Source organism: Pan paniscus, chromosome 10, assembly GCF_029289425.2.
Source record: "Pan paniscus chromosome 10, NHGRI_mPanPan1-v2.0_pri, whole genome shotgun sequence".
Classification (NCBI taxonomy): Eukaryota; Metazoa; Chordata; class Mammalia; order Primates; family Hominidae; genus Pan; species Pan paniscus.
Genome location: NC_073259.2, coordinates 50,708,314 through 50,731,298, shown reverse-complemented (window position 1 = coordinate 50,731,298; position 22,985 = coordinate 50,708,314). Strand labels below are relative to the sequence as shown.

Below are 22,985 nucleotides of genomic sequence, written 5' to 3'. Positions count from 1 at the left end.
AATATGATCATTTGAACATATCAATATAAAATTATTAATAATATATTTTACGTTCTTTTTTCATTCTAAGTCTTCCAGATTTAGCATGCATTTAACACTTACAGCACATTTCAATAGATTAGCCACACATGGCTAGCGGCTACCATATTGCACAGCATAGCTCTAGAAAAAGTGAACTTGAGGGCATAAGACACAGCTGAGAAAAGCTGGGAACACACTCTACTGAAACAAGGTGGCTAAATAAAATTCCCCACACTGAATGATGTGATCCCAGCCCATTCAGCGCTCAATCTCCTGCTGGCACCATGCCAACTTCTGTTATCCCGCAGCACCCTCATGACAATCAGAAGACGAGAGAATTCCTCTCTTGCAGGACCATTTAACTCAAGAAAAAAGATCAACTGACAATAACATTTGAGACTTCTCTCCAATGACATATGAGAGGGCTACTTAATGACCAAATTACTCTATAATGAAACTTCTAGTTAACTTGTCTGACCCACAGAGGACTTTCAATAAGACTTTTAGTACTTTTAAAATATGAACAAACAGCGCAAGGTCAGTAGACATTCTAGGAAAGCCTCTAACACACACAAAAAAGGTAAAATAAACAAACAAAAAATAGACCTAGGATGAAACACATATAAGTGAGGGAGCAGAAGAAAACTTAAAGACTATGATTAATACACTCAGAGATATGATAGAAGGTATTATATTCATAAAACAAAAGCAAGATGTTATGAGAAGAAACATTAAGAAAACAATGAAATTGAGAGAATAAATTAGAAAAGAAATATCAGTTTAGGAATGTGAACATCCAAATAATACTAGTTTCCCAAAGATAAAAGAGAAAAGTTAATGTGAGAAAGTCATCTAAGAACATGATAAAATTTCTCAAGACAAAGATTTATGTTTCCAAATTGGAATGGCATCTTAATTACCCAGAAAAATAGATGAAAAAACAAACAAATCAAGGCATATTGTCCTGAAATTTCATACCACTAGAATTAAAGAGAGGATCCACAAAACTTCCAGAAAACAACATGTCATGTACAAGCATGACAGCATGAAATTGGAAAACAAGCCAGAAAACAAGACCTTCAAAATTCTAAAGAAAAACATTCTCTATTTATACCAGCTAAACTATTGATCGAGCGTGAGAATATAGTTATGTCATTTTCAGATATGAAAGGTCTCAAAAATATTCTTTTCTTCTCAAGAAAATACTGAGGGATATGTTCCACCCAATGAAAGAAGTAAATCAAAAAGAGGGACTGATAGGATTTAGAAAACAGGGAATCTAACACAGAATACTGAAGAGAATTCCCAAGACAATAATGAAGGGAAATCTCAAAATGACAGTCATTAAACAAGCCTAAAAAACAACATGAACAAATTAGAGAAAAGAGGGCCACAGTAGCCAAAGGTAAAGAAAAAGTGAAAGAAAAATCAAATTGAAAAATTCTATAATATGCTTGACAATATTAAGACAAAATGTAGAGTTCTGACAAAAAGCTTGAGGACTGATAACTTTCAGTACACAGAAACAAGCAAAACAGAGGGAATTTAACTTTAACTTTAGAGAAACTAAAAAAAATTACACAAAAAAGGGAATATAATCAGAGTTCACTATATGGTAAAAGAAATAATAGTTGCTTTTCCCCTGCACGCGATTGTTTAAGAGAACTCTCATGCTTTGGACTCCCAAATCGTCTCCCACCATGTTTTTCCAAACTTCCACTTTGAATCTTGTTATTCTCTGTGTGTTCACTGCATTTTAAAATGTTCCTTCATTCTCCTGTTTCTGAAATTTCTCCTTCTAGCTCCTTATATCCACGGTCACAGATGAGCTTACCCACTCAAGTTGGAATGCTGATCCCAGCTCCCCAAATTCCAATTATCTTCTAAAAGGATATTCAGGACCTTTCTGTCAAAATAAATTTTTCCTTCTTCTATGTTAACCAAAGCTCTGTGTTTTCTACCTCTAGCATTTATCCCTGTCTATCTTGCATCATTTCCTTGTATCCCTCCACAGAGACACTGCTAAAATAGGAACATTTGTTCCCATGAAATCATTCTGGGAAGCACTGTCCAGATGCCACAGGACCAAGACTGTGCCTTTTCCTGAATAGGGCACCACAGTTCCTTTGGCACCTCGTCAGGTCAGATGGTAGACTGTTCTTCACATTCTCACCATCTTTGGTCACTGCCTCTGGCTGCCCACTTTCTATGATAAGCTCATCTCCACATGGTTCTGAGCTTCCTTTGCCCTGACCCACTCCTGCCCTAATTCCCAAGCTGTTTCTCTATTCTTCATGAAAACTTCTCTTCCATTCTATACAAAATTCTCTATCTTCAGCTTCAGTCTCCTCAAAAACTTCTCCCTCCACCTTTTCTGAGATCCACACTGTGGGTATCTATAGTACTGCATTTACCATTTTATTAATAAATTAACATATATATTCATGCATCTGTTTCAAGCACTAAAATAAAACATGAATTCAGAATTGGGATCTTATTAATAATCTGAGCATATTCCCTCAATAAATATTTACTGCATTCAACATAATATTACACAATTAAATATTCATAATTACAGACTGCAGACTCTAGTCTTTCCACTTTTTTCCCTACTATAAATTGCCCTGCTGTTCCCACTCTGCTCCTTTTCCCACTCTATTTCTTTCCATTTTTCATGCCATCTATACAATTATACTTTCTCATGGTCAGTGAAGGAAAATAAAAGACAAAAGAATGTTTGATATCTCAACAATAAAAGAGGAAGCCAGGTTGTTGAGAAAGACTGTGTGGAGATGAGTGGAAAAAAAGGCAGATATTTCACCAGGAAGCAGGATATATATAAGTTAGAGAAACTTTCTGTGGCCGTGAAAAAGAGAATGAGAACGGGAAAGTAAAAGAACAGTAATAGATAGAGAAGGTTGAAAAGAGTAGCATTAAATATTGCTGTTAAGTATAAGAAACAGAAAGAATTAGTGAAAAAAGTAGAAAGGAAAAAAAGATTGAAAACCTTTGTATGTCTGTGGGATATGTGTGTGGACAGTGGGGAGGATTCCATAGGCAACCAAGACTCAAAAGTACCCAAAATGATGCCAGAATGCACAGTCAGTCTTTTTCCCTTATTGAATGCCAGCGTACCTTGACACATTTTGGTACAGCCTTCCCATGGTCCATAGGGGTCCCATGTGAACATGTCACTCCTCTCTTCCAAAGGGATATTGAAGGAATAATGTACATCAGGGTTGTATAAATTACCCACACACAACACCTCAATAAGAATATAAAAGAACATACAATTAATACATAAAAATATATTCTTAAGACATCATTTTATATTTGATAATGTTAAGCACTTAACCAGTAGTTTACTAATATAATTAAATCTAAGTGTTATTACTGATGACTGAGAATTTACCTGCAAAATAAGTTCTTTCTCTTGTCGATTAGTACTATTAATTCTTTCAACTGCGTTATTTGATCCACTGTATTCAATCACAGTTCTTGTTCCTTGCACATTGATTTCTTTTTTTGATGTACTTAGAAGAAAATTTCCATTGAAAAGAAAATTCCCTTCAGCGTCAGATAATGCTGTAAAAGAATAAAGCATAACTCATGAAATAGTAACACCAATCAACAATACAGAAAACACTTGTTTAACTTTTTTTTGAGACGGAGTCTTGCTCTATCTCCCAGGCTGGAGTACAGTTGCACGATATTGGCTCACTGTAACCTTCGCCTCGCCTCTTGGGTTCAAACAATTCTCCTGCCTCAGCCTCCCGAGTAGCTGAGATTACAGGCATGCGCCACCACGCCTGGCTAATTTTTGTATTTTTAGTAGAGACGGGGTTTTGCCATGTTGGCCAGGCTGGTCTCGAACTCCTGACCTCAGGCAATCTGCCCGCTTCGGCCTCTCAAGTGCTAGGATTACAGGCGTGAGCAACCGCACCTGGCCTTGTTTAACTTTTAAAGTTCAAATCCTTTTTTGAAATTAATGCAAACGTAAATTAATGTTGAGGAAATAAACTTTATTTTACTGTAATGTGGGATTTTAACAATGTTAGGTAACTTCAGCACATCAGCCAAAGATATTAAAATAAATTCACTTTATACTTTTCTATCTCAGATGGTCATCTTCTTTCATGAGGTATGTAGCTTCAGAACAAGCAGTGCGAAAGCAGAAAGAAGTCATGACCCCAGCAGACAGATTAGTTCAATCATCCTGGTCATCAATGGTAGGGAAAGAAGGAGCAGCCAGACTGCTGCAGCATTCCATTTATGCTTATCTTAGAAAAAAGGTACAAAGCTTTAAAACTCTAGGGTCGGGAGGCCGAGACGGGCGGATCACGAGGTCAGGAGATCGAGATCATCCTGGCTAGCACAGTGAAACCCCGTCTCTACTAAAAATACAAAAAAAATTAGCCGGGCGTACTGGCGGGTGCCTGTAGTCCCAGCTACTCCGGAGGCTGAGGCAGGAGAATGGCGTGAACCCGGGAGGCGGAGCTTGCAGTGAGCTGAGATCGCGCCACTGCACTCCAGCCTGGGAGACTGAGGGAGACTCCGTCTCAAAAAAAAAACAAAAAAAACTCTAGGGTCAACATTCTAGAAGGCCATGCAATGACTATGCCATTCTCTATACAAACGTCTAGATCTTCTATAGAAAAGCCCTCTATCCCTGTTAACACATACGTGGGTATCTGCTTTTCAGAATAATACTCCTATTTCCTTCTCTGTTCATGTCCCCTTCTTGTTCTCTCTTTTTCCCAGTGACAGACATTAATATATACCTATAGAATATGTATATGTGTGTATATTTATTTATATACTATATATATACAAATAGAGAAGACAATTATATAGTATGTAATTAGTAACATTACTTTTTAAATATAAAATTACATGTCACCCACAATCATGCGTAGTAAAAAGAAATCAATGTGGGATAAAAACAGTGGATTTAAGTTTAAGTTGTTGTGATTAATGTCTATGTAATCTTGGACAAACCTCATGCTCAGTTTCCTAAACTGCATAATAGAAATAATAAAAATTTCTATTTCAGTCTTTTAATCAGGATCAAGTTTGAAAAATGTTTGTAAGTGTGTGAATTGTAAAGTACTGTGCTATTTATTTTTAATTTTCAAGAGGATGTGTAATACCTAAAATTTTACACTAAGAAAACCCCCATATTAATCAAATACTTTTTTGCTTGCTTAAGTTATACTTTTCAATGGAATAATAACCTTTCCAGAAAACATTTGTTTGGCATTCCAGGAAACCTCACCGAAAGCGCACAATTATCTATGGCTAACTTCCTAATGTAAATACAATACCCCTCTGAAAAAGCAATATTGAAGGGATTATTGTAAAATAAATTTGGTGTTTCTGTGTATATGTGGACTAGTATAACTGTCTTTATGTATTACGCTGAATTCAATGAGGAACAAATAAAGTTCTATATTTAGTCTATGACATAGACATTCCTCTATTTAAGAATCTGCGCTTTATCAAATGTGGCTAGGTCTATTTAAGGGATTATTGGTTATGTTAAATTTAAGGGAAATAAACAAAACCTTTCTGGCTTAGAAAAAAAGTCTACACACATCACTACTTTTAGTTACCAAACGTCATAAACATAAATGTTTTAAAAATTCCTTCTATTGACATCACATGTCTATTTTACTCACTTCAATTTAGACTTTGATATTTCCGTTCATAATTTTCTCACAAAGTATATTGATACTTTATTGGTGAACATTTCTTTTTTTTTTTTTTTGAGACAGTTTTGCTCTTGTTGCCCAGGCTGGAGTGCAGTGACACAATTTCAGCTCACTGCAACCTCCGCCCCCCAGATTCCAGCGATTCTCCTGCCTCAGCCTCCCGAGTAGCTGGGATTACAGGCATGCGCCACCATGCCAGGCTAATTTTGTATTTTTAGTAGAGACGGGGTTTTGCCATGTTGGTCAGGCTGGTCTCGAACTCCTGACCTCAGATGATCCACCCGCCTCGGCCTCCCAAAGTTCTGGGATTACAGGCATGAGCCACTATGCACGGCCAACATTTCTAATTTTTAAAGTTGAGAATAACCTGTGATCCAGTCCCAGAAAGATATGTTTGTCTACATTTGGAATCTAAGAGATACCTATTAAATTATTTATCTCCAATATGGTAGCATATATCTATGTAAATGTACTGAAGCAATATTTTTAGCACAAGGAAAAGAATTTCAACTAAATGTAAAAGGCTAATAAATCAAACTATTTATGTTTGATTTTAATAAATATTTTGCATTTTGTATTGAGGTGAAACTGATATAAAATTAACCATCATTAAACAAACAGTTCAATGGCATTTAGTATATTCACGATGACGTACAACCATCACCTCTATCTAGTTCCAAAACCTGTTCACCCCAGAAGGAAACCTTGTGCTCATTAAGCAGTTGTTCCCCTTACATTTGGCTTTATAGTTCCAAATGCAATTCCTGAGATAGGCTGTTCATTATAGATTCAGATTGCCAGTTACATAAGTTAATTATTTGAGTCAATATTTCACATCTTATTAATGTACAGCAGATGCTTTCTCAATATCAGCTCTGCACCGTTGCCTACCTACTCCAGCTTGGTGAATTATAGATAACTCACTATTAAGATATTTCACAGGCAGAAGGAAAAGGTTTTTAAAGCATCATTTTCATGTTTGTGTCTAAAGTGAAATTCTTTAAGCCTGAAAGCTAATTTCTAAAAATAAATAACATAAATTAAGTTTATACTTTAGAAATAGCTAACAGACAATATACTGTGACTACATTCATTAACATATAAAAATGTGAAACCACAGTTCTTTTTCTGACTTTTTTAAATACAAGAGCTTTTAAAAAACTGTATTTAAATACTTTAGCTACATAGTAAAAAAAAAATTAAGAAAATTATTTAAAACATTTAACCCCAAAGAATTCTATAATTAATATTAGACAAAATGATAGAAGAGAATTTTATTCTAAATACACATGCAACTAATTGAATATAACTTCTGGTTATCTAAAATACTCACACGAGAAAAAAACTGAAAACAAATTATTGTTCAGAATTTCATTAAGTTTTTTTTTTTTTAAGTAATACATTTTTGAGTGCTTAAGAACATATGTATAGGGAGCCCTAAGCTCAGTATGAAATGAAATTGCATGTTTGCTAAAGGGACTCCTGTTGTCTTCCAAGAATTCACATCAACTACAGACTTCCATGAAATTGCACATGAGCCACATACTGGCTGTTGTTTACGAGAAATGTTTACCAAGGTAACTGTCATCTGGTTGTCCAGAATAGCTGTACTGACGAATGTCAACGTTTGTTGCTCCTGCGGGAATCTTTACAACAACATTATAACCTGCAATATAATTTTACATATGTTAAATTTCACAAAAAGCAGATGGCCCAGAGGTTATTACTGCTGAATGAATGAAAAATTCGAATAGCATAGTCAGACTTCATTTTGTTGTGTCTTTACAAAATTACACAGTGGTTATTCCTTTTGAGTCAGTACCTTACACAAATTACTGAGGATTGAGAAAAAGTGGTTGTTGTCAAGAAACAGAGTTTAAGATTCTTAACTTTTCCTAATCTTTTCCTACTTCTAATATTCTTAATATAGAATGGAATGAAGCTAGTATTTTAGCTCCTGAGACCCTTAGTACACATACCCATTTTTAAGCTTTGTTAATGCTTTTATATTTTATACTGGGAAAAAAATAGAAGATTTCAAATACAATTCACAAGTCCAGGAGATATTAAAATAATTGGTCATTGCTATGATATATTCACACAGACTCAGTAAACAGCAAAATAATGAAATTTTTCAATTTCATTATTGAAAAATCATAAAAAAGAAAAAGTTTAAAGCTCAAGTTTTAGTTTGTAGTATAAGCAGGAATCCCTTCATCTATTCCCCAAATTTTACATTATTTTTACAAGAATACTAATAAACTTGTTATGAGAAAAGTAAAAAGTTTACTCAAGTGAAATGAATGTAATATTTCCATTTTATGAGGCCAAATTCAGCGACATTGGCACTGCTCAAAAGAGGAAACATTTTATCTAACATACATTAAGAAAAAACATTTTCATGAAAACTAAAAACACTCACATTACATAGTTGTCCAAATACACAGGTTTTTAAATATACAGTTAGTTATACTCTAAGGATATTATTCTAAGTTTTTCCTTTTCCTTATTTATTAGGATTTCCTCCTAGTTAACTGCACCATGAGTAAAAAGTAATTTTTCTCATACACTACCTTTGATAAATATGGAATTAACTTAAGAAGACAGTTCAAAAAGAGCTTAAATTTACAACCCTAATGTCAGACTATCTTGCACGTGTTTTAGAGCAGACTTATTTATATCTAAGGCATCACATTTTTAGTGTAAGACGATAAGAAATAGTTTCATGATTCGGTATACACTATATGCCTACTGGTTGTAGGTTATTGACCTACAAGGATAATTTTAATTAACCTCCTTTTCACTATAAAATATTCTCACCCACTACTTTTACTATTTATATCTTTACTATTTATTATATTTTTTTCAAGAAAGAAAGCCTAAGGCATTGCAAAGGTGACAAGATGAAGGCTACCACCAGGGGGCAGAAATGTGACAAATGCTAATCAGACCTTGCAAATGAGTTTAACGCATTGTTCTATTTGCAAACTGATTAATGCACAGTACAATTTTCACAATATTACATATTTGATCTTAATTTGGTTCATGTGGCTTTATCCTGGAAAAAATATTTTTCAGTAAATACAGACTGTAATAAGTATGTGCCATGCATTATAGAAGGGAATCAAATGTGTGTAGCTCCCAAGAAATAACTAGAAAAATCATATATCAAATCATCTAGTAACCGAGATTTGTAAATATCAGAGTTTAAAATGTACTGTGTTTTTCACATACATAAAAACACAAATATTAAGTTTTAAATTATACTGTTTTAATGGAAGTAACAATTTGAACACACATGAACATAATTTAAAGCTGAACAGTCAGACTGTAAAAAAATAGGCTAGGTGTGGTGGTTCATGCTTGTAATTTCAGGACTTTGGGAGGCCGAGATGGAAGGATCCCTTGAGGCTAGGAGTTTGAGACCAACCTAGCAACACATTGAGACCCATCTCTACACACACACACACACACACAAATTAGATGGGCATGGTGGTGAACACCTGTAGTTCTAGGTACTGGGGATGAGGAGGTGGAAAGATTGCTGGAGCTCAAGAGTTCAGAGCTGCAATGAGCTATGATTGTGCCACTGTACTCCAGCCTGGGCAACAGAGTAGCAACCTGTCTCTAAATAAATAAATGAATAAATAAGGTTGTAAGAAATAAATTTAATTTGCAAAGAAAGTTTTAAAGATCTGCTTTAATTATCATAAAAACAAAAAAAGTTTGCCCAGAAAACATTACAATGGAAAATACTTTACATAGTCTCATGATAATTTTGGAGAAAAATTAAATTATGGCCAATATGTGATCCAGATACTGCCTGGAAAATCAAATGTGACAATAATTCTGAAACATTTAATTCAGAAAATATTTAAGTTAATGGTTTCATCCTTCACCTTCAATCAACATTTTCTATGTACTATTAATAAGAAATGTAACAGATAGGTCAAGTCATACCAAAAAAAGAAAGTGATTCAAGTAATGAAAATATTTGAAAGCAAGTTTCCTGGGAAAAATCACAAATATATACATTTTAGTTTATAGGGAAAAATCCATTTCATTAATGGGAGGATTATTCACATATCACACATCACAGTCAAATAGCACTGAATTTACTCTAAGAAATGCACCTAATACATTTTTAAGAATCAGATTTGCCTGGGGCAGGTGAATTCATTAATCAAGGATACATCTGGTCTAATACAGTATTTAATTTTTTTATATTTAGGAAATTTTTCCTTAACAATCATTTTGGACTAAGGGTATAGAGTAGACAAAACAGTAACAAAGAATTACTGTTACACCTTCTTTACAGACTCCATTATTATACTAAATAAAAGCGAAATCTAGAAACAAATACACAACTTACCATAATGAGAACTGTTGAAGACACCTGTTATTGTCTTGCATGAAGAGTTGTCCCCACCACACACTCCACATTTGTCTATCTTGGCACTGGAGTTTAACACGTGATCACAACCAGCTGCCTTCAAGACACAATTACAATCAATATTATAAGAATGACTAATTATGAAGAAAAGAGAGAAGATCCAAATACATACAATCAGATATGACAAAGGGGATTTACCACTGACCCCACAGAAATACAGATAACTCTCAGAGGCTACTATGAACACCTCTATGCACATGAACTAGAAAACCTAGAAGAAATGGATAAACTCCTGGACACAAACACCCTCCCAAGACTTGGAAGAAAGAGAATCTCTGGACAGACCAATAATGAGCTCTGAAATGGAATCAGTAATAAGTAGCCTACCATCCAAAAAAAGCCCAGGATCACACGATTCCCAGCTGAATTCTACTAGATGTACAAATAAGAGCTGGTACCATTCCTACTGAAACTATTTAAAAAATTGAGGAGGAGGGACTCCTCCCTAACTCATTCTATGAGGTCAGCATCATCCTGATACCAAAACCTGGCAGAGACATGACAAAAAAAGAAAACTTTAGGCCAATATCCTTGATGAATACTGATACAAAAATCCTCAACAAAATACTTGCAAACCAAATCCAGCAGCAAATCAAAAAGCTTATCCACCACAATCAAGTAGACTTCATCCCCGGGGTGCAAAGTTGGTTCAACATATGCAAATCAACAAATGCAATTCATCACATAAACAGAACAAAATACAAAAATCACATGATTATCTCAATAGATGCAGAAAATGCTTTCAATAAAATTCAACACTCCTTCATGTTAAGAGCTCTTCATAAACTAGGCATTGAAGGAACATACCTCAAAATAATCAGAGCAATCTATGACAAACCCACAACAGCTATTATACTGAATGGGGAAAAGCAGGAAGAATTTCCCTTGAAAACTGGCAGAAGACAAGGATGCCCTCTCTCACCACTCCTATTTAACATAGTACTGAAAGTCCTGGCCAGAACAATCAGGAAAAAGAAAAAAAGAAAGGGCATCCAAATAGAAAAAGAGGAAGTCAAACAATCCCTGCTGGCTGATGACATGATTATATATCTAGAAAACTCCATAGTCTCGGCCCAAAAGCTCCTTAACCTGACAAACAACTTCAGCAAATTTGCAAGATACAAAATCAATGTACAAAACTTACTACCATTCCTACACACCAATATTAACAAACTTGAGACCCAAATAAGGAACACAATCCCCTTCACAATGGCCACCAAAAGAATAAGATACCTAGGAATAAAGCTAACTAGGGAGGTGAAAGATCTCTACAATGAGAATTATAAAACACTGCTCAAAGAAATAGAGATGACACAAACAAATGAAAAATACTCTATGCTTATGGATAGGAAGAATCAATATCATTAAAATGGCCATACTTCCCAAAGCAATGTACATATCCAATGCCATTTCTATAAAACTACCATTAATATTCTTTATAGAACTAGAAAAAACTATTTTAAAATTCACATGGAACCAAAAAAAAGAGCCTGAATAGCCAAAGCAATCCTAACCAAAAAGAACAAAGCTGAAGGTGTCATGCTAACCAACTTCAAACTATACTACAGGGCTACAGTAACCAAAACAGCATGGAACTGGTACAAAAACAGACACATAGACCAATGGAACAGAATAGAAAGACCAGAAATAAGTCCATACAGCTACAACCATCTGATCTTCAACAAAGCTGATCAAAACAAGCAATGGAAAAAGGACTCCCTATTCAATAAATGGTGCTGGGATAAATGGCTAGCCATATGCAGAAGATTGAAACCAGAACCCTTCCTTAAATCATATAAAAAAATCAACTCATGATGGATGAAAGACTTCAATGTAAAACCTCAAACTATAAAAACCCTGGAAGACAACCTAGGCCATACCATTCTGGACACAAGAACTGGCAAAGATTTCATGATGAAGACGCCACAAGCAATTGCAACAGCAAAAACTGGAAAATGAGATCTAGCTAAATTTAAGAGCTTCTGAACAGCAAAAGAAATTATCAACAGAGTAAATAGACAATCTACAGAATGGGGGAAAATATCTGCAAACTATACATCTGACAAAGGTCTACTATCCAGCATCTATAAGGAACTTAAATAAATTTACGAGAAAAAAAAAAACAATCCCATTAAAAAGTGAGCAAAGAACATGAACAAACACCTTTTAAGAGAAGACATACATGCAGCCAACAAGCCTATGAAAAAAGCGCAATATCACTGATCATTAAAGAAATGCAAATCAAAACCAAAATAAGATAGCATCTCACACCAGTCAGAATGACTATTATTAAAAAGTCAAAAAATAAAAGATGCTGGAAAGATTGCAGAAAAGAGAACGGTTATACACCGTTGGTGGGAGTGTAAATTGGTTCAACCACTGTGGAAAGCAGTGTGGTGATTCCCTAAAGAGCTAAAAACTGAACTACTGTTCAACTCAGCAATCCCATTACTGGATATATACCCAAAGGAATATAAGTTGTTCTACCATAAAGACACATGCAGGTGTGTGTTCATTGCAGCACTATTTACAATAGCAAAGACATGAAATGAACCTAAGTGTCCATTAATGGTAGACTGGATAAAGAAAATGTGATACATATACACAAAGGAATACTATGCAGCCATAGAAAAGAATAAAATGACGTCTTTTACAGGAACATGGATGGAGCTGGAGGTCATCATCCTTAGCAAACCAACACATGAACAGAAAGCCAAATATTACACGTTCTCACTTGTAAATGTGAGCTAAATGATGAGAACATATGGGCACAAAGAGGGGAACAACACACACTGGGGCCTGCTGAGGGCGGAGGGTGGGAGGAGCGAGAGGATCAGAAAAAGTAACTATTGGATACTAGGCTTAGTATCTGGATGATGAAATAATCTGTACAACAAAACCCTGTTACGCGAGTTTACCTGTATAAAAAACTTGCATATATACCCCTGAACCTAAAATAAAAGTTAAAAAAAAAAGAATGACCAACTATAAGCATGGCGCTTTAAAGTTTACAAAGTTCTTTTCACAAATATCCTTTCAATTAACAGGAGATTCAGTACAACAGAATTGTTTCAAAATATGTACTCATCTAGTTGTACATCAACATTTTCACATATTCATTTAAAAAGCCAAGTTTATTAAAGGGTCATCCACAGACCTCCTGCATCAACATCACATGGGGTGGTATTTAAAAAGACAGTATCCCAGATCTTCTGAATTATAATACTTGGAAATAAAACCTAGGAATCTGCATTGTAACACTGACATTGATTCCAATACCCACTGTCATTTGAAAACCACTCTTAAAAGAAATGTAATTCAAAGAGACTAAAGTATGAGTATGTAAGTAACACATTAGAATACTCCAAAAAGATGACTTCCATGGTTATTATTTTAACTCATGACCTTAGAACTCTGCAAATAGTCTTAGCTTCAAATAAGTATTTAAAAGTAACGTTTTCTCTAAAACTAATACCCAGCATAACAGTGCTTATTTTTAAAAATGAATGAATAAATGAATGAATATACAAGTAGATGGCTTGTTCCAGAAATTTCAAAAAAACAAATGCAGCTCCTCTCCATGAAGAAGCTGTCCTCGGCATACATTGCAATAACTCTTTCCATTGTTTGGAATGGCCTTCTAAATTTAGTGATCAGCAAAGAAAATTTCTTAAGCCTAGCGAATTTTTTTATATACAAGGCAGATATTTTCAAAATCAATATGTTAAGCATATATTTTCTGAAAATAGTATGCCTCTATATGTTCAGATAATCTTCATCATAACTTTTGCATTGTCATATGACTTTATGCCGCTAATTTAAAGCACAACTTTTTTCAGGCCACTGAATAACCTTTTCAGTATTTAAACTGTTTCCGACTTAAATTATTTTAATTCTCTTTGAACATCTCATTAGCTCTTTGGGTGAAGAGCCTTTATCACTGAGATAAGGTAAAAGGTATTTGTTTATGGGGAGATGAAGTTGGCCCTATAGAGCTCCACTTCAACTGAAGGAATAAGTTCATAACTTGTACTTATATTTTTAATTATTTTTATCTTTTATTTTCAAATTGACAGATAACATTGTATGTTTTTATCATGTACAACATAATGTTTCGAAGAATATCAATACATTAAGGAATGGTTAAATCTAGCTAATTAACAAATGCATAACCTCACATAGTTATCATTTTTGTGGTGACAGCACATAACATCCACTAAAAATAGAACTACCATATGATCCAGCAACCTCACTACTTCCAAAGGAAATGAATTTAGTATATCAAAGAGATATCTACACTCCCATGTTTATCACAGCTCTATTCACAATAGGCAAAATATGAAATCAAACTAAGTGTCCATCGGTGGATGCATGGATTTAAACAATCTGGTTTATATACAAAATGGTATATTATTCAGCCATAAAGAAGAGGAAACCTCGCCATTTGTGACAACATGGATGAACCTGGAGGACATTGGGTTAAATGAAATAAGCCAGACACCAAAAATCAAATACTATATGATCCCATTCATATGTGGAATCTAAAAAAGTTGATCTCATAGAAGTACACTTACTATATTCTTTAGACCACATTCACTATCTTAGTTCTCAAACTCGCCATCCATTCTCAAGACTGCCATTGCAATGTTTGTGCTTTAACTCAGCATCTCATCTGCTCTGACCTACAACCCTGTTAAATGGACCACCTGCCTCCAATCTTCTAAACCCAGTATTTTGAAGATTACAATATGCAAATCGAATCACATCTCTCCCTTGACTTCAAATGCTTCTATGTGTTTCCAAGGAGTTAAGAAAAAAAAAAAGTACATTTGACAACCATCTGCTAGTCCCTAACTCCAACTCTGCTCCCATACTTCCTCATCTTCCTAAAACCTACTCATTTCAATACTTAGCACAAGTCTTATGCGCTCCATAAAAGGTTCTCTGAATCCTTTACCCACCTCCCCATAAAATAAGAAACTCCTTTCAATATCTCCATGCTACCTTGCAGATGACCCATAGCACTACATTCTAATTGTTTACATGCCTATTTCCCCCACAAATCTGTGACCATCTTGGAAGTGGGGTTCTCTGCTCCAATCTTTTATCCTGGTGACTTGAACAGTATCTGACATCTAGTAGCTACTCAATCAATGTTTGTTGAATGTACATAAAAAATAAGTGACAGAGAGCTGGAAAGGGGAAAGGAGAATATCAATGGTTTCAACGGACAAGGAAAACGTTACTGTAGAAGCTTATATTTAAAGTAGCAAAATCTCCTTACAATCCTTGTATCTTATTATTTTCTATCTTTTTAGGAAGCTGACCTCATTCCTATTTTGATTATGAGTACAATAGACCACAGAAAGTCATCAAATTTATCTTAATGCTTTGTTGAGGCATTCTTGATGACAGAGAATTCCCAGTAACCAGGCTAACCATACTTCTATAGATAGCATGATAACAAAGGTTGCTTTGTTGGAATGCATAAGAACATATGCTGAAATAGTAAAAGTAATATTTGGTTATATAAATCGAAAAAAACATTATTCTTAAAGTCACTTTAAATCTAATAGAAACTTATAGTTTACTTACCATACACTGGCCTTGAACACAGATGTCATGAGTTTCAGTTCCACAAGGAGTACCATCTTCAACCATATCCTTCAATAGGTAGAAATAATTGGTTCCAGCAACCTGACAATAGAGTTTACAACGATCCTTTGTGCCAACTGTAAAAAAGAAAAAGGTCAAATTTTTCATGTATAATAATAAAGCTATGTGTTCTTATGTCTCAGAAAAATTTACATCAAAGAAACAGCATAATTTACTTACTGCCACTGTATCTTGGAAGCCACCTCACATTAGAGGGAATGCCACTGATGTCCAAATGTTTACCATTAAAATCAGAGCACTGCTTCTCTCGAAAGTCTTGTGTGCCTTTTGGACATGAATCAGTATTACATGATCGAAATTTCATCCTGCGGCCCACACAGTAATTTCCTCCGTTTCTTGGCCTAGTCAAATTCATTACATTTTAAAGCACATCAGTACAACATTATTTGTGCCACTTACTTCTAAAAGTTCCATTCTTTTCCAGGATCTAGAAAACCAGTGAAGTCCCACTAACACTTTTTAACAGAAGTATGTAACATGAGTTTTAAGCAATTCTATGGATAATGAACCACAAAAATATCCACCTTAACGTGGACAGTGAGCCTAGAGGGCAGAAACGATACCTTATTCTTGACTAGGTTAACTAGCAAGAAACCAACAATGGAAGTTTTTCTTAAACTTCCAAAAAAGGGTTTGCTCACTTTCTGGAAAGAAGAAAAGACATGTGGTGAGCCAAAGACAATAACAAAGGCAGATGCCATGTTAAATAAAAAGGAAATGTATATACATCTGTCATGTATATCTTATTTATCACTCAATTCAAGGAGTTTTATGGTATCAATCTATATCCATGTTATTTTGGCTTATGCTGGAAAATAAAACTTTTTGCAGAATTTTTGGAATATAAAGACTTCTAGTATAATTTATCCTAAAATTTAAATGAACCAAGATTTTATTCAGAGTAAGTCACATTTCTGCATTAAAAATGCTTATTAATAATACTTTAAGTAAAGAGTATCATATTGCTTACCAACTTATATATCATATATACAACAAAAACATTAATTTAAAATCTTAATGCAATATCTAAGCCCTTTTAAATAGTTTGATGAGGGGGAGATATGCTTTAGTACTTATTCAGCTAAAGACAATGATGCGTCTATAACACAAGAAGCAGAGAAAATAAAGTATCACATGTCACAATGCACAAAATGGTAAAAAATTGGTAACCAAACTATATATGTTATCCAGAAGATCCGAAACATAAGTGAAAGTAGCCAGGATGTTTCATTAGGCATACAGTAAATGTGAAAATGCCATTATATAACCATCATTCATATTTATATCTCAAAATTTATACTAAATTAAAAAACAAAAAAAATGAAGAAAATGGATCTCAGTTCAGATTATAAAATTTAATCTATTTAGGTTTTTTTTTTAAATGTCTGAATCTACCAAAATATAAATCAATGTGGCTTAAAGTGCTCCAGAAATTTTCTGAATCTCAGAAACTTACGGACTGACCTCCAGTTTTAGAAGTGAGTGAAACTGATGTTTACTTTCTGGTGCCTTGAGATAATCTTAATTTATAGTGACATAAAAAAGACATACTCAGGACGATTACAGCGCCTGGTTGCACTTTCGATTCCGCCTCCACATGTTCTTGAACAAGAACTGTAAGGTTCCCATGGTCCCCATTCACCATTTACAGGACGTGTTTCCGTTTCTTTGTTTACACATAGCCCATGACGGCAATGCTATAAAAATAATAAGCACAAAAAGAAATGATGCGTGTCTCTAATTAGAACATCACAAAAATTATAATAGCAGCATAAAGATCAATAGAAGAACAAACTAAACAATTTGAAGCTAGCTGTTATTAATTCAGATTACATTTGAAATGATTTTATGAATATTTCCTACCTACTGAGTAAGATCTGTGGAATAGAAAAGGAGTGTAATATTTCTCCTGGCTTTAAGATTTAGAGTGTCATTGGGGAGGAAGGAAAAATTAAATAGTAAAATGGAATATGGCGGGTATTTTTTGAATAGAAGAAACCAAATACCAGGTTAATATGGTATCCTTCCATTTTTTTACTCAAAGTATCTATACACTCTTCCACTCTTATAAAAAGCTTTCTACTTTATTCTATCGGAAGTCTCAAATGACAACCTTGTTCCTTTACTTTCATCAGGAAAATGGAAACTTACAGAAGAATCTACCCACAGTCTCTCACCACCTGTTCTACCCATTCAACAGCATCTGCACTCACATTCAGCCTTGCTACCTGTTAGCACACATGGAAAATTCACTATCCCAGACAAAGTCAATCCCCCTGCTTGTGCACTTAATCCATCCCTTCTCACTACACCAAACATCACTCCAGCAATTCTCTCATCTCTTCTATATCATCATTTCAGTGATATCTAATCAAAGTATGACCATGCACTCATGCCAGTCTATGAATTAGTTACCAGACTGAGAGACAATAACACAACTTGAGAGTAAGCATTAAGAAATTTTTGTAAGATTTTTACAGAGAAATTTTATGTCTAAGTAAATAATTTAAAAATTGGCTTATGTTTATTTCTAATTGTGGCAAAACATGCATAACATAAAATTTACCATCTTAGCCATATTTAAGCATATAGTTCAATAGTGTTAGGTATACTCATTGTTGTGCAACCAATCTCCAGAACTTTTCCATCTTGCAAAACTGAAGCCCTATACCCATTAAATGACAACTCCCATTTTGTCCTCCCTGCTACCTCCTGGTAACCACCATTCTACTTTCTGTTTCTATGAATTTGACTACTCCAGATAGTTCATACAATTGGAATCATATAGTACTAGTCTTCATGTGACTGGCTTATTTCACTTAGCATAATATGCCCAAGCTTCATCCATGTGTCAGAATTTTCTTATTAAAAATGAATAATATTCCACTGTATGTCGTCTTAGTCCATTTTGTGCTGCTATATAAGAAAACCCAAGATTGGATAATTTATAAATAACAGAAATTCATTTCCCACAGGTCTGAGATCTGGGAAATCTAAGGTCAAGGTACCGGCAGGTTTGGTGTCTGATGAGGCCTTTCTCTTCTTCCAAGATAGCACCTTGCACACTGCATCCTCTGTAGGGAGAGAATGCTGGATCCTCACAGAGCACAATGCAGAAGGACCGAGACAGCTCAATCCTGAAGGCCCTTTTATAAGGCATTAAACCCACCGGTGAGGGAAGAGCCATTATGCCCTAGTCTTATCAAACAGGCCCCATCTCCCAATACTGTTACACTGGCAATTAAATTTCAATATGAGTTTGGGAGGGGGCAAACATTCAAACCGTTATAACATATGCATTTACCACACTTTATTTATCCTTTCATCCGTCAATGGACACTGGGTTGCTTTCATCTTTTTTTTTTTTTTTTTTTTTGAGATGGAGTCTCGCTCCGTCACCCAGGCTAGAGTGCAGTGGCGTGATCACAGCTTACTGCAACCTCCGCCTCCCACACTCATGTGATTATCCTACCTCAGCCTCCTGAGTAGCTGGGACTACAGGCGCACGCCACCACACCCAGCTAATTTTTGTATTTTTAGTAGAGACAGGGTTTCACCATGTTGGCCAGGATGGTCTCAAACTCCTGCTTTCACCTTTAGATATTGTGAAAAATGCTGCTATGAGTATGAGTGTACAAATATCTCTTTGAAATCTTGCTTTCAATTCTTTGGGTATATGTCCAGAAGTAGAATAGCTGGAGAATATGATAATTCGATTAATAATTTTGTGAGGAATGGCCACACTGTTTCCCACAGAAAAATATGGCTTATATTTTGGATGTCTTTTTTGCATTTCATTTTCCTAGTCAATAATTTTTATTACTTTGTACAAAAGTATCAGTTTATAAATAATCAGAAATTTTAAAAAAGAACAAAGACAATATTTTACTACAGATAATTTGCAAAGTGGTTTCCTAGATTATCACTACAGATAATTCACAAGTAGTTGCCTAGATTATTCTCATTAACATACAAACACAGCTGTTATTTCTCTCACTTTAAGAAAACAATAGCAACAACAAAACCTTTCTTAGATCTCACTGCCCTTACCAGCTACTGCCCTGCTTCTCCTTGAAAGAGTCGGCCATGTACATTCTTTAACTCCCTGTCTATTCCCTCATAACCCCGCCCCATGAGGAATATATCCTATTCCTCCGTGAATCTGCTCAAATTGTTAGAAATGCAAAATGCTTGTTCCTTGGTGCTGCAAAGAAATAGCACTCGAACATAAATTTAAGTTTCTCAGCAAGGCAATTTTTCCTTTCTGCAAAAACGGTGCTCCTCACAGATGGAACAATGGCAAGAGCACACCTGGACAGGGCAGGGGCAGGAGTTCTTACTCCTGACACAGATAGCCCCTACTGCTGTGTCATTCCCTACTGGCTAGGGTTGGACCGCATAGTCTAAGCTAATTACGATTGGCTCTTTTAAAAAGAGCAGGAGTACAAGCCAGAGTGGCGGGGTGAGTAGTTTGGTGGGAAGGATGGTTAGGAACAGGTAACTAAAGATGACTTAGGTCAGAGCAGGTAACCAGGGGAACAAATATGAATTACTGATTAGGAATGGCAGGAAAGTTGTTTACTGAAACTAGAGACAAGGAGGCAAAAAGAACCAGGAAGTTAAACTTTAAAATGGAGAATCAAAGAATAAGAAAGCCGAACATACTGACATACTGATTCTTTGAAGAGAAACCTGGGGTTCACTATATTTAACAATGTGTAGGACACCAATAGCCAGTTCTTATTCTCTGTCTTCCTTGACTTATCAGCAATGTGTGCACAATTAATCATGCTTCTTCTTTGACATAATTTTTTTCTCTTCATTTCCAGGGCTCTACACACTTGGTTTGCTTCCTTTCTTCAAAACTAATTGTTCTCATTTTCTTCTGTTGTTTTTTCTTTTTCTTTGTGACAACTTAGTGTTGGAATGTTTCTCCAGGCTCACATCTAGTTTTTTTATTCTTTTCTGTTAACAGTCACTTCTAGTCCAGATCTCTCTCTTAAATTCTCTTCTTCTCTGTGACAACTTAATGTTGGAATGTCTCTCCAGGCTCATATCTTGGTTTTTTAATTCTGTACTACTAAGAGTTACGTCTAGTCCAGATCTCTCTCCTAAACTCCGGATTCATATATATGCCTACTTACTTATGACTATTTACTGGAATGTCTAATAAACATTTCAAGCATAGCATATCCAAAACTGAATTCCTGCCTTCCCAACTCAAAACCTACTTTTACCAAGTTGATCTAAGTTGTTCAGCCAAAAGCCTAGTCATCATTTCTCTTCTTCCTCTTTGAACATTCCACATCTGATACATCAGCTAGAATAAATGTTCTAGTTCCTTTTAAAATATATCAAAAATTGACCTTTCATTATCTCACTACTACTACTCTGGTTTGAGCACTAGCATCCCTTACTTCTATCACTGAAATAGCTAAGTAGATGTCTGTTTCCACTCTTGTCCCTGACAGTTTAGCCTTAACACAGTTGCCAGAATGATCTCTTTTTAAACTAAGTCAAATCAGGTATGAATCCATTCAAATCTTTCATTATTTTACTTTGAGTAAATATGCAGTTCTCACAATGGCCTGTGTGAACCCCAAAAATTTATGACAGGTCTCAGTTAATTTAGAAAGTTTATTTTGCCAAGGTTGAGGGCATGCCCATGACATAGCCTCAGGAAGTCCTGATGACATGTGCCAAAGGTGGTCGGGGCACAGCTTATTTTTATACATTTTAGGGAGACATGAGACATCAGTCAATACATAAGAAGTACATTAGTTCTCTCCAGAAAGGTGGAGACAGCTCAAAGCAAGCCCCTCCCCACCCCTCAATGGGGACTTCTAGGTCACAGGTAGGTGACAGACAGATGGTTGCATTCTTTTGAGTTTCTGATAAGTATTTCCAAAGGAGGCAATCAGAATATCCATCTATCTCTGTGAGCAAAGTGATGACTTGAATAGACTAGGAAGCAGGTTTGTCCTGAGTCGTTCCCAGCTTGAAGGGTCCCAAGATATTTTTCTTTCACACCTGCAATGCCCTACGAAATCTTCCTTCAGTTACTTCTTATAAGTCTCTTTCTCTCTTCACTTCACTCCAGCTAAAATGTCCTCCTTGCTCTTCTTTGAATACTCCAGGCATACTCCAGACTTAGGAGCTCAGCTGTTCCCTTTGTTGGAAACTCATTTACCCCAGATATCCTCATAGCTAACCCTCTCATCTCCTTTAAGACAGCTAATTTGGTAACTTCATATAATGTCTGTCCTGACCATCATATTTTAAATTGCAATCTGCCCTCTCCTACTATAAAACTTCTAATCAGCTTCCTGCTCTATTTTTCTGGTGTGTGGCACCAATCAGTTTGATGGTACTATTATATTAATTATTTGTAATATTCTAGTCTCCCTCTAGAACTTGAGCTACATAAGGGCAGAGATCTTGTTGAGAGACAGGACTAGCTGGATTACCTAGGCTGACTAAGAATCCCCAAGCCTAGCTGGGAAGGTAACTGCATCCACCTTTAAATACAGGGCTTGCAACTTAGCTCACACCCAACCAATCAGGTAGTAAAGAGAGCTCACTAAAATGCTAATTAGGCAAAAACAGGAGGTAAAGAAATAGTCAATCATCTATCACCTGAGAGCACAGCAGGAGGGACAATGATCCGGATATAAACCCAGACATTCAAGCCTGCAATGGCTACCCTCTTTGGGTCCCCTCCCTTTGTATGGGAGCTCTGTTTTCACTCCATTAAATCTTGCAGCTGCACTCTTCTGGTCCATGTTTGTTACGGCTGGAGCTGAGCTTTCACTTGCCGTCTACCACTGCTGTTTGCTGCCATCGCAGGCCTGCTGCTGACTTCCATCCCTCCGGATCCAACAGGGTGTCTGCTGTGCTCCTGATCCAGCGAGATGCCCATTGCCGCTCCCCACAGGGCTAAAGGCTTGCCATTGTTCCTGCATGGCTAAGTGCCTGGGTTCATCCTAATCAGGCTGAACACTAGTCACTGGGTTCCATGGTTCTCTTCCATGACCCATGGCTTCTAACAGAGCTATAACACTCACAGCATGGCCCAAGATTCCATTCCTTGGAATCTGTGAGGCCAAGAACCCCAGGTCAGAGAA

The 22,985-nt window shown here is 35.7% G+C and overlaps 1 protein-coding gene across 1 annotated transcript in view; it reads right to left on the bottom strand.

Moving 5' to 3' along the window:
* The window catches only part of ADAMTS20 (ADAM metallopeptidase with thrombospondin type 1 motif 20), a 191,725-nt gene that overhangs the window by 80,521 nt on the left and 88,219 nt on the right, over positions 1 to 22,985 (bottom strand). Inside the window, exons 12-18 of the mRNA XM_055095736.2 lie at positions 17,413 to 17,558; positions 16,021 to 16,202; positions 15,781 to 15,917; positions 10,105 to 10,222; positions 7,306 to 7,398; positions 3,434 to 3,606; positions 3,157 to 3,286 (exon numbers count right to left, since the gene is read on the bottom strand). Of these exons, the coding sequence (XP_054951711.1) occupies positions 3,157 to 3,286; positions 3,434 to 3,606; positions 7,306 to 7,398; positions 10,105 to 10,222; positions 15,781 to 15,917; positions 16,021 to 16,202; positions 17,413 to 17,558 (979 nt within the window). The remainder of the gene's footprint in view (positions 1 to 3,156; positions 3,287 to 3,433; positions 3,607 to 7,305; positions 7,399 to 10,104; positions 10,223 to 15,780; positions 15,918 to 16,020; positions 16,203 to 17,412; positions 17,559 to 22,985) is intronic.